Source organism: Pagrus major, chromosome 14 (genome assembly GCF_040436345.1).
Source record: "Pagrus major chromosome 14, Pma_NU_1.0".
Lineage (NCBI taxonomy): Eukaryota > Metazoa > Chordata > Actinopteri > Spariformes > Sparidae > Pagrus > Pagrus major.
This window is the reverse complement of record NC_133228.1, coordinates 13,526,770-13,539,818: the sequence shown is the minus strand read 5'-3', so window position 1 is coordinate 13,539,818 and position 13,049 is coordinate 13,526,770. Positions and strand designations below refer to the sequence as shown.

Here is a 13,049-nt window from a genome sequence, read left to right as displayed (position 1 = left end):
ATCATCATCATCATCATAATCATCTTCATCAGGTTCTGTTTCCTACACAATATGAGAAAACTTAAAATTAGGCTTGTTACATATGGATTACTGTCAAATATACAGGTTTTGTTCATGATATTCTTTTGTCAACCTTTATATTGTACATCCACTGTGTAAGATATTTTTACTGGCAAACCTATCTTAAAAGTACAGCAACAAGCTGACAAAACTAATAGCTCTTTGATTCAATATCTTTCAAGTACACATATTTCCTGTATATTTTTGGTGCAAAAAAACTAAATCTCTCAGTGTGTACTGATGTGTGGGGACTCAGTTACGTGTGTGATGGAGCTCAGCTTGGCATCATCCTGTACCTATTTTTCTCCCTGAGCTGCACAGATTGACTCTCGTACAGGTGCTTCCTGTCACACAAGACGTTGTGCAACTTCATTTCCAGGATACCTCTGGTGATGAAAGACACAACGTGAAAACACACAGCGAAATCCTCTACTCCAACTTGAAAAACTTTGAGTTGAATTCTGTATTTCTACCTTAATATATTTAACTAATGAAACCACTTTTTCTCTTTGGGGTATGTACCTGTTTCCTGTGAGCTGGGCCTCCTCCTCAATTCTAACCTCCAGCTCTTTCAGCAGCCGTCTGTACTCCCTCTGACCGGCCTCTACTTGGGTTCGAAGACCCTCCAGCTCCTCATTCAACATCTTCTTCTTCCACCTGAGGGAGTGGTTACGCTGCTCCACTTCCTGCACTTGCTGCTCTGTGTCTGAAATCTCTCCATTTAGTGCTTCTATCTTCTTCATCGCAGCTCTTTTGCATTTGGAGGGATGAATTTTAAAGATCATACAAAAGATAAAGGGTAAGCTTAAGTACCAAGAGAAGACTATCCGTTTATTGCTCCTCGCTTGCACTGCAAGAGTGCATATCTGATGAAATAACAGCACGTGTCGCCATATTTTTTTCATACATCCCCCCCCCCCCAGTACGACTCAGCTTTGTGAATTTCAAATTACAAGTCGTAGCTCACATGGTGCATACAGACAGCTCCACTGCATCACTTGCAAGCCAAATATTAATTTGAAAAAAACATAAAAGAGACTGCAGAGAAGTGGAACCAGAAGAAGAAGGGGCTTGTGACTGCAGTTGCACTTAATGATGTTAGATGCATATGTTTGTCTTTTTTTTTTTTATTGAATCAGATGGATTTACACCTTTAAATTTGGCTGTTGCTACAAACATCATTTGGAATAAAATATCCACACAAACTACTGTGCATCAGAAGGTGTGTGGCTGGAAAGATACATAGTGGAAACCGAATATTGAGAATAAACCTGGAAACTGACACTTCAGCTTGTTTTTCTGCTCCACATCAGCAGATCAAGTCTACACTGACCAAAATCAATTAGTAGCAAATGCTCTTTCCATTATGAAAACTACAGTATGATAACCAAGAGTTCCTCCCTTTAAATCCAGGTCTTTTGTGTGAAGGAGATGAAGACGAAGGGAAGGAGACAGATTACAGAGGGATTGGAGCCACATGACAGAAGGGTTGTACGAATCAGGGAGCAACTTTTTCAAAAGTCTGCCGTCTTTTATTCTCAGCGCTGTCTCGCCGAGCACCCTGACTGGCTCATTTCTATTCCATGTGGTCGGTACATTAACTTTCCTGCTCCTCTACGATAAATAATATTCAGGGGTTAAATGTACTTACTCCTTCTTATAGCGTTTCCTTTCAATCTCCTTTAAAATCTGGTCAGGTATGCTGATGAGCCGGGCCTTCTCAGCCTTGTTACAGCGTACAAAGAGACACATAAATGTAAGAAGCGAGATGATTTGTTATTCTATTGATGGTTTGCTGCTAGCTATGCCCTCTCACACACATGCTCTCACAGACACAGACCTCTTTGAGCTCTATGATCTCCTTCTTGTCTTCCAGCTCTTTCTGTTCTTTCAATATCTGCGTTTCATGGGTTTCCACATCCTCCATCAGGCTTCTGTGCAGGGAGTGCGGGCAAGACACACACAAAAAGCACGCTTATTATCTGAGCAACTTTGATCAACACAACTTAAAATATTCACGCACACTGCTTCTTATTAAAACAGACAATACGAGAGCACTGAACTCAATGAAACTGAAAGTCATGAAGACACACAGTGAGGGTGTACACCAATGTCTATCTGCAGGGTGATGTGAGTAAACTGCCTGTGTGCGCACAGATAAAGTACCTGACTTCCAGTTGTCTCTGGGCAACCTCTTTCTTCAGATCCTCATATTTGTCCTGCAGGGCCTTTGTTCTGCTCTCCAGCTCCTGGAGGAGCCGCCCAACAGTTTGAAGATTAGATCACACATCAAGAAAATCAGGTCTATGATGAGAATTTAATTGTGCTCAAGGCTATACAGGCAGAATACTACAGTTTGATCCCAGCTCTCAGAGTCAGTTCCAGCAGCATTTTGTTTTGTCTCGCATGGAGTTTTGTTTTCAGTCATTTACACATTGTTGTCCCAAAAAGCTAGTTTTTGTCTTTTCTGTTGTTTCGATGGTAAAACATTTTTTTTTCATTGCTGTAATTAGTTCTAGTTTGATACCCAAAAATTAACATCACTTTCTTCACAAGAAAGACAGGATTGAACCGGATTCCCACTTCTTTTTAAATATTAATTTCAAGGACTTTTCAAGGGCTTTCCAAGGACAATTCCCTCAAATGTACAGCCCAACAAGGCATGTTTGAGACACGGATCAAGGTTAATTATTGTTACATTAGAATTTTTAGTAGAAAATAAAATAAAAAAATATCAAAACATTTTTATTCTTGCACCTTCAATGACTTTGTGTATTTATGTCTATTTTCAAAGACTATCTAGGTCTTGATTTTTCCCTCAAATTCACAAACTTTCGAGGATTTCAAGGTGGGAAACCCAGTTGGACACTCAAAATCATTGACGAAAGTTGGATTACAAAAGCCGGTTTGTCCACCAAATTAGCTCTTGTTCTTGAAGAGGTTTGGTTCAAAGATTCTCAGAACCAGCGTTGCACAATGCATAACGATTTGTAGAATATGACACCCCACTTCCGTTTGGATTTCAGGACAAGGAAAATCTGCTGTGCTTGGTTTCAGCTGATAAACATTTCCGAACCAATTTATTTTTGGTCGAAATGCTCAGAATAGTTCAAAATTAGGTGTGCTAACAGCACAGAACCAGCTGCATGTTGGTGGAAATGCAAGCATGCCTATGAAGAAAAACAACTGCAACTAAACAGCTGTTATCAATTGAACTTTATAGCTAGAGTGCCTTTTGTTCACTGCAGCATCCATCTACTGTAAAAACCGCAGAAATAATTAGAAATGTATGTGAGGAATCTGTGCTGACACACATAGCTTATTAATCATGTTTGACAAGTGTGTATGTGTGTTTGTGTGACAGAGAGAGAATAGCTCCCTGGGGAGCCTTTGAGTGTTTCATTAGTTTTGATATCACATTTGATGCTATAGGTCCAGTGGGAAAAGGACTCAGAAACGGCCCTTTTACACATACACTCCTTTACATAGAACTGTTCTAGTAAAGACAGCAGTTTCTGTTAATCAAATATCAAGCAGAAGAAGGTTTTGCTTTTATGAATATAATTTGACCACACACTTATGATGTGGTACATTTTTAGAATTGGACACCAGCTAGAGGCAATGAAAGCAGAGTTGTAGCACATTTAAGATGTTCTGTTCCTGGAATTAGTAATTAAACAGCAGTTGTGTTATTGAACCCCAAAAGTATAAAAGATCCAATAGTGAATTAAAAGACGCTGAATTTTTAAACAAGTTCTAAAAAGCTCAAACTCTAACCTTATTCTGCCCTCAACAGAATTTTGATGACATCTGTTGATTGGAGAATTGTGAATGTGAAGCTCCTTGAGTCTACCCTCAGGGTCTTGTTGTTCATGTTCATATTCTTGTACCTGAAAGGATTTTCTTCAAAACAACTTTTAGTGCTGATAAATTAACCACTATTGTAGATTTTAATGCTCATCCAAATGTTGGGAATGTTCCAACTTCACTAAATTTTACTGTTACTTCTGATAGACTTAATCCTAAAAGCCTACAGTATTACGCCCTACAGCATGAATAGCAAATACTGAAACTTTTGTTCCTTTTCACACATCTTGCAGAGATCATATATATCATAATGTAGTGCGAGCATTATTACATCCCATTCTTTGAGTTGGAGGAGAAGAAAAGATTCATATAGGAAGCAAGTATGCTCTTAGCAACTGCCTTTTCAGTTACCTTTGTGGATGATTACCATTACTCACTTAATTCGACCGTTTAAACAAAACAAGGATTTAAACTCATTCTTTTGTCTGAATGGGAGATTGGAGTAGAACATGTTTAACTTTCAAATTGCTTCGAATCGCTCCAGAAAGAGCCAATGGTAAGTCTTCATATTAGGGGATTAAGCTTGGATGGAGGCTTAAAGTAAAAGTCATATTTATCCTCTCTGAAGACGGCTGTTTGAGTAGTAATCCACGTCTATGAAACTACACCTGCATGGTGCAATGATGAACTTACAGAAGGCTTCGGCTGAGTCTCATTCTCTTGCTCCAGATACTGCTTCTCTTCCCAGAGACTGCACAGGGGTGAGGTAAGGTGAGGAGAAGAGAAGAGAAAGTTGGAATAAGAAAACAAAATGAATATGTTATTAAGAGAAGTAAACATGTTTCAGTTCCTGGTTCAACAGAAAGAGGAATGCAATGTGAGGAAATTTTTTAAAAATACACTGATGTGCAGTTTCCAGTTAATCAAAGGTTAAATTCTTCTTACTCAAAAGAGAAAGCAACTAAAAGTAAATGACACAGAGTCCATACTCTTAAAACGGGTGTCAAACATTTAAATAACTTGCTATGAAACCTTTCTCCCAGTAGTGCGTGAATAAAAAAATCTATATAGCACAGACCAGTGATTTCCAACATTTTGACATACCCTCAAAAATACCTCTACATTCCTATCAGGTGAACTCAAGTACCCCCTTCATTAACACTGCATGTCATGTTCCAAATGCGCTCTTATGAATGGAATATAAACTGGATGTTAAAGGCCGTTCAGACACAATGCGATTTGTGCTGGGCTTCACAGTGCAGTAGTCCTGTTCTATAGTAGTCCTATTGTTGAAAGGCCCTTTATTCATCATTAACTAAAGATACTTGTTATTTTTTCATTGATTTAACTGACTGCTACACAGCCTACCTATTACCACAATTTCATTTCTTTTACTTTAGCTAATTCTATTAACTTATTAACTATTTTAACCATGTATTCATTACTTTTAGCTGACTCCTCCAACTAGTTATCACTTTTAGCTGACTATTTCAATTGTTTAGTTTACTCTTTCAACTGATTATGAATTACTCCAACTCCAACTACCCCAGGTTGGAAATGACTGCTTTAGACAAGCATAATGAGTAAAAGAACCATGGCATACAAGCTCTTCCATACATACACAAAGTATTAGAAATAAAGTATCCAACACCGTGCAAGTGTTCATATAAAAACATGATTTGTATGAATTTTTCATCTCCCTGGGGCAGACGCTTGAGCAGCTGATTAAACTTTGTAAGAAATAATTTCAAGTCAGCTCTGTCATTGTGAAAGAACCTTACAAATGGCATGTATTGAACAGCTACACATTTCACAAAGTAAATGATATTAATCTTCCTGACAAGTTGATATATTGGATATTAACTGATATTCAGAGAAAACTGCATGAATGCTAAAATATGCGACTGGAAAAAGTGCTGAATTCCTGTGTATCGGTCTGGCTTTAGATAAAAGGATGCAAAGATTTTAAAAGGCATATTTGCATGGTGAGCATCTGCTCATCATATGCAGACTGCTGGCCATTTGGGCAAGAGAGGAGAGGGGAAAAACAACAGAAGAAACGTAAGGAAGAGGGGATTAGATGAGGCCAGAGGGGACAAAAGAAAGGGCAGAAAGAGGTAACGAGAGGACAACAGAGTTTACTACCAAAAGCTGTCACAAATAATATGCACACTCAGTATCTAATATTGTCTATTACTGCATCCTCTGAGGATGCTCTGTAAGTGGTTTTCATTCAATATTTCAATTACCACTGTGCCTCCAACTATTTGCCACAGTGTGTGTGCTCTGCACTAAAAATCACTGTATCCTACAGATCATATCTTTGCAATACAGTGGTGACTTTACGTGCTGTGATGGGTTTAATATTGCTGAGGCAATCGAGGGGCAAATGCAAAGCAGGAAAGATACGAAAAGAGATCTGCTTGTGAAAAAGATTATAAGCTATTGAGTAAATAAGGAGCGTTAGAAATGTTTAATTTAGAAGTTTAATTCACTTATTTTTCTTTCTTCTTCTGACTTTCAAGGATACATCTGTGAGCTTTTTAGCATGCAAAAACATCTTCTTTTGAAAATTATTATTTTTCAGACTCTCATCTAACTGGGACCTTTACAACTCCTCTTCAACCCCTTCTTATGCATTCATAATTTCACCTAGAAACAGCTCTCTATTTCATCATGTTAGTTCAGCTTTTTCAGAACTTTCATAGTTTTTTTAATATTCATAGTTACAAGTTTCATGCTCTTTTCAAACCCTGTCAAATGTTCGAACCAAGAATGCAGTGATGTCTCGTGGTCTCCCTCCCTTGAAATTACTGATACTTCACCTATTTTCAGTGCTCACACTTCAATTACCGACTCTCCGGTGCTTCAACTTCAATTGCAAAATTTAAATGCTTCCACTGCTACACTGAAAGAGAGAATTAAAGTGATTTTATTTTGTTATTTTGCCTTTTAACTGACAGATACGGAAAGGCTTTCATCTCTTTAAATGACTTCAAACTGCTTTAAGTGATTCAGATTACAACTCCCATTTAACATCACACATACAATTTACATTTTAAGCTTACACTTTGATTTTTTTCTTTTCTAGTTTTTTCTTTTTTCTTGTGTCTTACTGGTTATTTTTATTTTTCCAGGCCTCTAAAAATGATTCAATCCAAGAAAGCACTGGCCGGCATATGCACCCTGTAAAGAGGGGTCACATGCAGACGTTGCTATGTTTTCAAGGGTCATAAGCCAAATTGTTTGGGAATCACTGGTGTATGTTATCATGTTGCTTAGCAATGTTCAAGTGACCTCCCATTGGCCCTTTAAAAAAATAAAGTTTATGTACAGAGAAGAGGCAGATACTCGAGTGAGTGCAAGGTTTTCCATTTCTGTGGGTGTGTTTGACCCTTTGAACACACTGACAGTGGTGCTGAGTGAGTTGGGGGAAGGAAAAGAGAAACCTGCAGCAGAAAAGAGGAAAGTTGGTTGCAATGAGAGAGGAGACTCATGGGATGAAAGGAATGAATTAGAGGAGAGGAACAGAAACAACTACAGGACTGACGTCAACAAATCGAACCAGTGCGGAGAGCTCAGACAAGTAAACATGTTACATACGGCGCAAACATTTAAAAAAATCCACTTCAACCTGGTATTTATATGATGAACTGCTTACATTAATTTTTCCCTGTGACGTAACTCTTTGAAAGAATGTGGCGACTGAAACAGAAACAACGTTTATGGCAATGGCAATAAAATTTCCCCTCACAGTAACAGAACATTTTCTTCTTATTACAGTGAACCGTGTCAGTGGTACAGAAGAAAAGCTGGAGCCAAGCAATTCACACACACACACACACACACACACACACACACACACACACAGTACCAATACTATTTGTGTGTTTATGTCTTATACTCTTTCACCTTCACCTCCCTCTAAAGTCAATGAAAACTTGTGAAGATGCTGCCTCTAACAGCTTACCTCAGTTGGGCTCTACTTACTGAGCTGTGCGTGCGTGTGTGTATATGCGTGTTTTGTGTGTGTGTTTCCATGCAAGCGTATGCTCTCCGACTGTACACAACTTCTTACCACTCCAGTTTCACTTCTGGGTTTTGTCCTTACTCTCCTTCATCTCTTGGGTCAGTGGTGTGAAGTTCATCTTGCGTATGTGTGTGTGTGTGTGTGTGTGTGCGCGCGCGCGCACTTATAAGACAGACAAAGCTGAATCTAAATTTGAGAGATATATTTTCTTGAATCGAATGTCATTTTCATTTAATTCATTCGACATTTGATGTAGCATGAGTTACGGGCAGAACACTGTGTGTTTATTTTTATATATATATATATGTACAGCTCACCATTTCAGTTTATGCTGTGTCTTGTACTCTCTGTCCTCAGCAGCTTTCAGTTCATTGTATGCCTGGAGGAGCTGCTGCCTCAGTTCATTGACCTCACTTTCAGGCTCCTCAGAGGTGCTTTGCTCCTCTGTTCTCTCCACCTCGGCCTGCAGCCTCTCCAGCTCAGCACGAAACCTCTTTGCCTCTCCCAAAAGCTGAATCTCAGAATCCTGGGAGCTGTAAGATGAAATGATATAAGTATGTGGTATGCAGTATACAGATACTACTTACTAAATGCTGAGTACATTTACACGATTTCCAAAACAGTTGTTTGACCAGTTTGACCTCTATTTAGTTCTTTCTCCTTCAAAGTTATGTCATAATTATAAGTTGAATAACACAAGTAGATAATTGATGAATATTTAATTTTATTTGACCAGTAAGAATCTAAACATCAGATCAATTTTTGACTATTTTTTCTGTGTGAGAACATAACAATACCCTCTACTTTTTAGGAGAAGTAAAACCAATGAGATGAATCCTTGCAAACCTTTGTTAACTAGAAATAACCCTACAAACAGCCTTAACTCTTGTCTTTTCACTGCGGTTTAACTTTGCTACGATGAGCACATAAACATACAGTAGCTGTTGATTTCATGATAGACTGCTGAGTGCTGAACCAATTTCATTTAAACTGCACATTTAGATTTTGTTTTCACAAGGAATTACACACAGATTTGTTCTTTCCGCAAGACATTGAGGTCACAAAAGTTAATTTCCCTCCCTCTGTTGCGTGCCTTGGTGGCGTTTAAAGCTTAAAAAGAAGTATGTTTATGATTGACAGGTGTCTCAGCCTATTATATTCAGCCGAGTGGTTGTACCTAGCTTAAACTGTCTCAGCTACATCCTCCCTTCCACTTCTGAGGTCAAATTAGGATATCTGGCTCCACTAAGTGAGTGTGAAGTAACCCCACTAAAGGCTTCAAAATGTCTTAGATGCTACTTCCATATTTTTTGGATCATATATAACAGCAGACAACTAGATCTGATAAGGAGTTAAAGTCTCTTTCAAGGACACTTCAGCTGGATGGATTGTGGCTGTTGCGAGTAGTAAACTTTTCTAGTATTCTCAGCATCTTTTAGGTCACAATGCACTTCAAAAATATGACATAACACACATATGAGAGTGTCACAATTATGAAAATAGGAGCCAAATGCAAAACACTCAAGACAGGCGGGTAGAAAACAAAAAGCGAGCTTTAATGAGCTGATGTAAATCTGAAGTCCGAAAAGAACAAAAACAGGCAGGGGCAAATCCACAAAAAAAAAAGAAAAAAAAAAAACTAAATTAGGCACAAACCAAAGAAGCACAGGGAAGACTCGCAGTGTTCACCGGAACAGAAGGAACACAAGTAACACTGGAAACACGGGAGAGCAAAACAGACAAACTGACAAAGACTGAGGGAACAACACAGGCTTAAATACAAACTAAACTAACGAGGGGATGAGGTGCAGGTGGAGAGACACTGGGAACAGGGCAGCACTAACGAGGCTGATATGAGACAGGTGTGGGGGGAAAATCAAACTGAGGAGGGGCACAGAAGCACAGGAGCACAGGTGAGCAGGAAGTAGACAAGACACAAAACACAGGCTATAACTACAAAATAAAACAGGAAATCAACAAACCAAAAAACCATTGACAATGAGCTTTCATTGCAACAAGAGAACATACCTCTTCAGAGTATCGTGGAGTAGCATGTAGCTGGACTTCAGTTTGGCGACTCTGGTCTGGCTGATTTTGCCCAATGACAACAACTGAGGAGCATGAAAATAGAAATATTACCAATCATAAAGACATGAAAGAGCAGTTTGTCAAGAAGACTTTGGAGGTAGGACCTTATTTATGGTCTATAGTAACTCTAAGTGTGTAAGCAACATTTCCAAACTCCTATCAGCATATGATTGGTGGCTGGGATTTATAAATTTCCCCCTGCGTCAATCATCTACATCCCAGCACTCCAACTCCAGCTGGACATTTAAATACTGTATTCAGCTAAGTGGGCTACAAATCTTCTTGTGTGAGTTTGCCAGCTCAGGTTGCACTATTTCAACTACTTGTGACCCAGAGCTGCCTGAATAAAAGATATGAATAGAATATCACATTTTGTGGAAATCTCTAGTTGCCATTTTTCCCAGAGAGAATATTCAATAGGGCAATATTGCTCGGAACCAGATACAATTCTGACCAGTAAGCAGTTTTGTGAAATTGTTTTGAGACAGAATTAAGTTCCAGGAGTAGAAGAAGAAGAAAACGAAAACCACTAGAGACTCCTAAAGAGATCAAAAGTCAGAACAGTCAGAGTTTTATGGGGAAAAAAATTGCTTTTCAGTTACCATTGTAAAAAAAAAAAAAAAAGCTATTTTATATGTGTCTGGACTTACCAACAAAGCCCAACTCCCTGATGTCTGTGAAAAGGATTTAACCCAAAATTGGGCTGAATAAACCTTTATCAGCACAGCAGTTATCAGAGTATCAGAGCACCTATCACAATGAGTATAAAAAAACAAACCCCCAACTATCTGCAATCTCAAAAAGAATAAAAAACATTCAAATTGGCCAAAAAACATCAAGTTACTACAGTTTTTGAGATTACAGCTACCATTAGGTGTGTTAGAGTGATTTTAAAAAGTTGATACACAGCTGTGAAACCATGGTAAACACAAAAACACAGCAAAGAAAGGTCGACAACATTACAAAAAGGGAAAATTATCACCAAGAGCTGTTGATAAATTTCTCTCTGTGGGAAGGTTGTTGTGTGTGTACGTTACAGTGATAGAAACAGAAGACAGGTGTTGTTCTCCTCTTATCTTCAGAGCCAGGTTGGCATGGTGGGGAGTAATGAGGGATAGCCTCGTCTGTATCAAAGAGCTGCAGAACTGAGGATATCTCAGGTCGGACTGTGTAACGGCAATGAACACACACAAACACACTGATTATACACATACACACACACGCATACACGCACTGATAACTCTCCCCGACTTCAAACATTAGGGATAGCCGATTATGTTTTTAGATTCATCCCATTATATTGTTTATCTGCGTATTGTCAAACGTGCTCGGGCGCTCGCGAGCACGTTCCAAGGGCTGAAAGGACAGAGATATGAATGTTGTGAATGATGCAGATTAGGGCTCTCGTTAATATGATTTATTCTGATGTTTTTCAGTCAGTTTGCATTAGCAGTCACCCAAGGTCACAAAACTACAAGCAAAAACACCTGGCTAGTATTACATGATCAGAGTTTAAAACACTAAATCTCTGACTCTTACATCTTGAAATGGTAAGTGGGTCATCTGTCCTAACTTCAGCCTTACTCATGTAATCTATTATTGAGTCCTAAAATTAGCGAATTACAGGAACATGTGAAATTACCTCATCGAACCAAAACAAAATAATAATTTGAAACAGATTTCAAAGCTAAATAACACATCCAGTATGGCCATTGTTATGCTTTCAAAAAGACATACCAGTGATGCGGCAGACATCCTGGCCATACGCTGGGCATTTATCTGAGAGAAGCAGCCCGAAGCGGTTTCAGGCAGCCTCTCTTATTCTGGTGCCAAGACTTATCTTCAGCAGTATAGAGTATTGGGGGAGGCTTTTATGGGGTGGCTGCATAAGGCTCACATGTGGCAGACCACATCTTTGAAGTGAGATAGAGACAATCACTGGAAAATATTGATGCAGGCACATGGGCACACATACCTGTCCATACACACACACAGATGCCCTCAACTTAGGGAAGCAAGCATGTGATCTGCACTGCAGAGCAGCGGTAAACCTTCCAGTAATGTGAGTGTGTGGTGCAGCAGGTATGTGAAATGGGTAACAAAAAGAAACCCGTGGGCTTTCATACTCCGCACCCTCAGGGAGAAAAATAATGACCACAGAGGCACAGCAGTGAATTCCTCTGTGTGATGGAGACAACCACCACCTCTCTCTGTGTGTATCTCTACCTTCATGTCTTAATATTTTGGAGTTGAGCCTACAGCTAGATTGAATCACTTTGTTAGGAGAACTTTCCTCCATCAGGGCTGAGAGCCACTTCTGTAGCTGAAATCAATTATCCGAAAACTATGTCACTTCTCTGGAAATGTGACGGGTGCATGAGACATCCAGTGGCCCAGAAAGAAAAATCCAATTACATGACCCGTGGTTATGAATCACTTAATATACCGAAACAAAAGCCATGTCCCGCAAACAAATAATCAGTGCCAAGTTAACGAATCGACTTGAAGTTTATAACAAGACTCCAAGTAGGGTAACATCCAGACTGTGGGTGAGGATCCACAGCAACGAATCACTCTGCAGAGTAAACAATTAATGTAACGAGCTTGTATTGCTTAATAATTGTTACTAATAAGATGCTGCATGAGATTCCATAATGAATGAACATTGTTTGTGGTCGTGACTTTAAAAACCATCAAAAATGACCACATGACCACATCATCATTACAGACAAAAACAATAGAATTGCTTGTTGTTTATTCATTAAAACTTCATTATCTGTCCACTTTGTAAACAAAAAAACGCCATAAACCAAATCATAAAGGCATCAATGCTATTGCTGTAACATCACAGCAATTACATTTTTAATACATTGTAAATTAAGTTGTGCAACTTTATAAACATAGAGGGCCATAGAAGGGAGCGCTGAGGATGACAACACTTCGTTTAAACCCGCCTGTCAGCCTACATCTGCCATGTTGATGTATCCTCCAGCAACACTTACTGTAAAATAATAGATCAATAATCCAATTTTCTGATCTCTCTAAGGAGGAGGCAAGTGAAATA

The 13,049-nt window shown here is 38.9% G+C and overlaps 1 protein-coding gene across 1 annotated transcript in view; it reads right to left on the bottom strand.

Moving 5' to 3' along the window:
• Positions 1-13,049, bottom strand: part of ccdc146 (coiled-coil domain containing 146) — a 52,899-nt gene that overhangs the window by 24,372 nt on the left and 15,478 nt on the right. Inside the window, exons 3-10 of the mRNA XM_073480934.1 lie at positions 9,926-10,008; positions 8,215-8,430; positions 4,561-4,618; positions 2,227-2,309; positions 1,901-1,994; positions 1,712-1,785; positions 583-810; positions 357-446 (exon numbers count right to left, since the gene is read on the bottom strand). Of these exons, the coding sequence (XP_073337035.1) occupies positions 357-446; positions 583-810; positions 1,712-1,785; positions 1,901-1,994; positions 2,227-2,309; positions 4,561-4,618; positions 8,215-8,430; positions 9,926-10,008 (926 nt within the window). The remainder of the gene's footprint in view (positions 1-356; positions 447-582; positions 811-1,711; positions 1,786-1,900; positions 1,995-2,226; positions 2,310-4,560; positions 4,619-8,214; positions 8,431-9,925; positions 10,009-13,049) is intronic.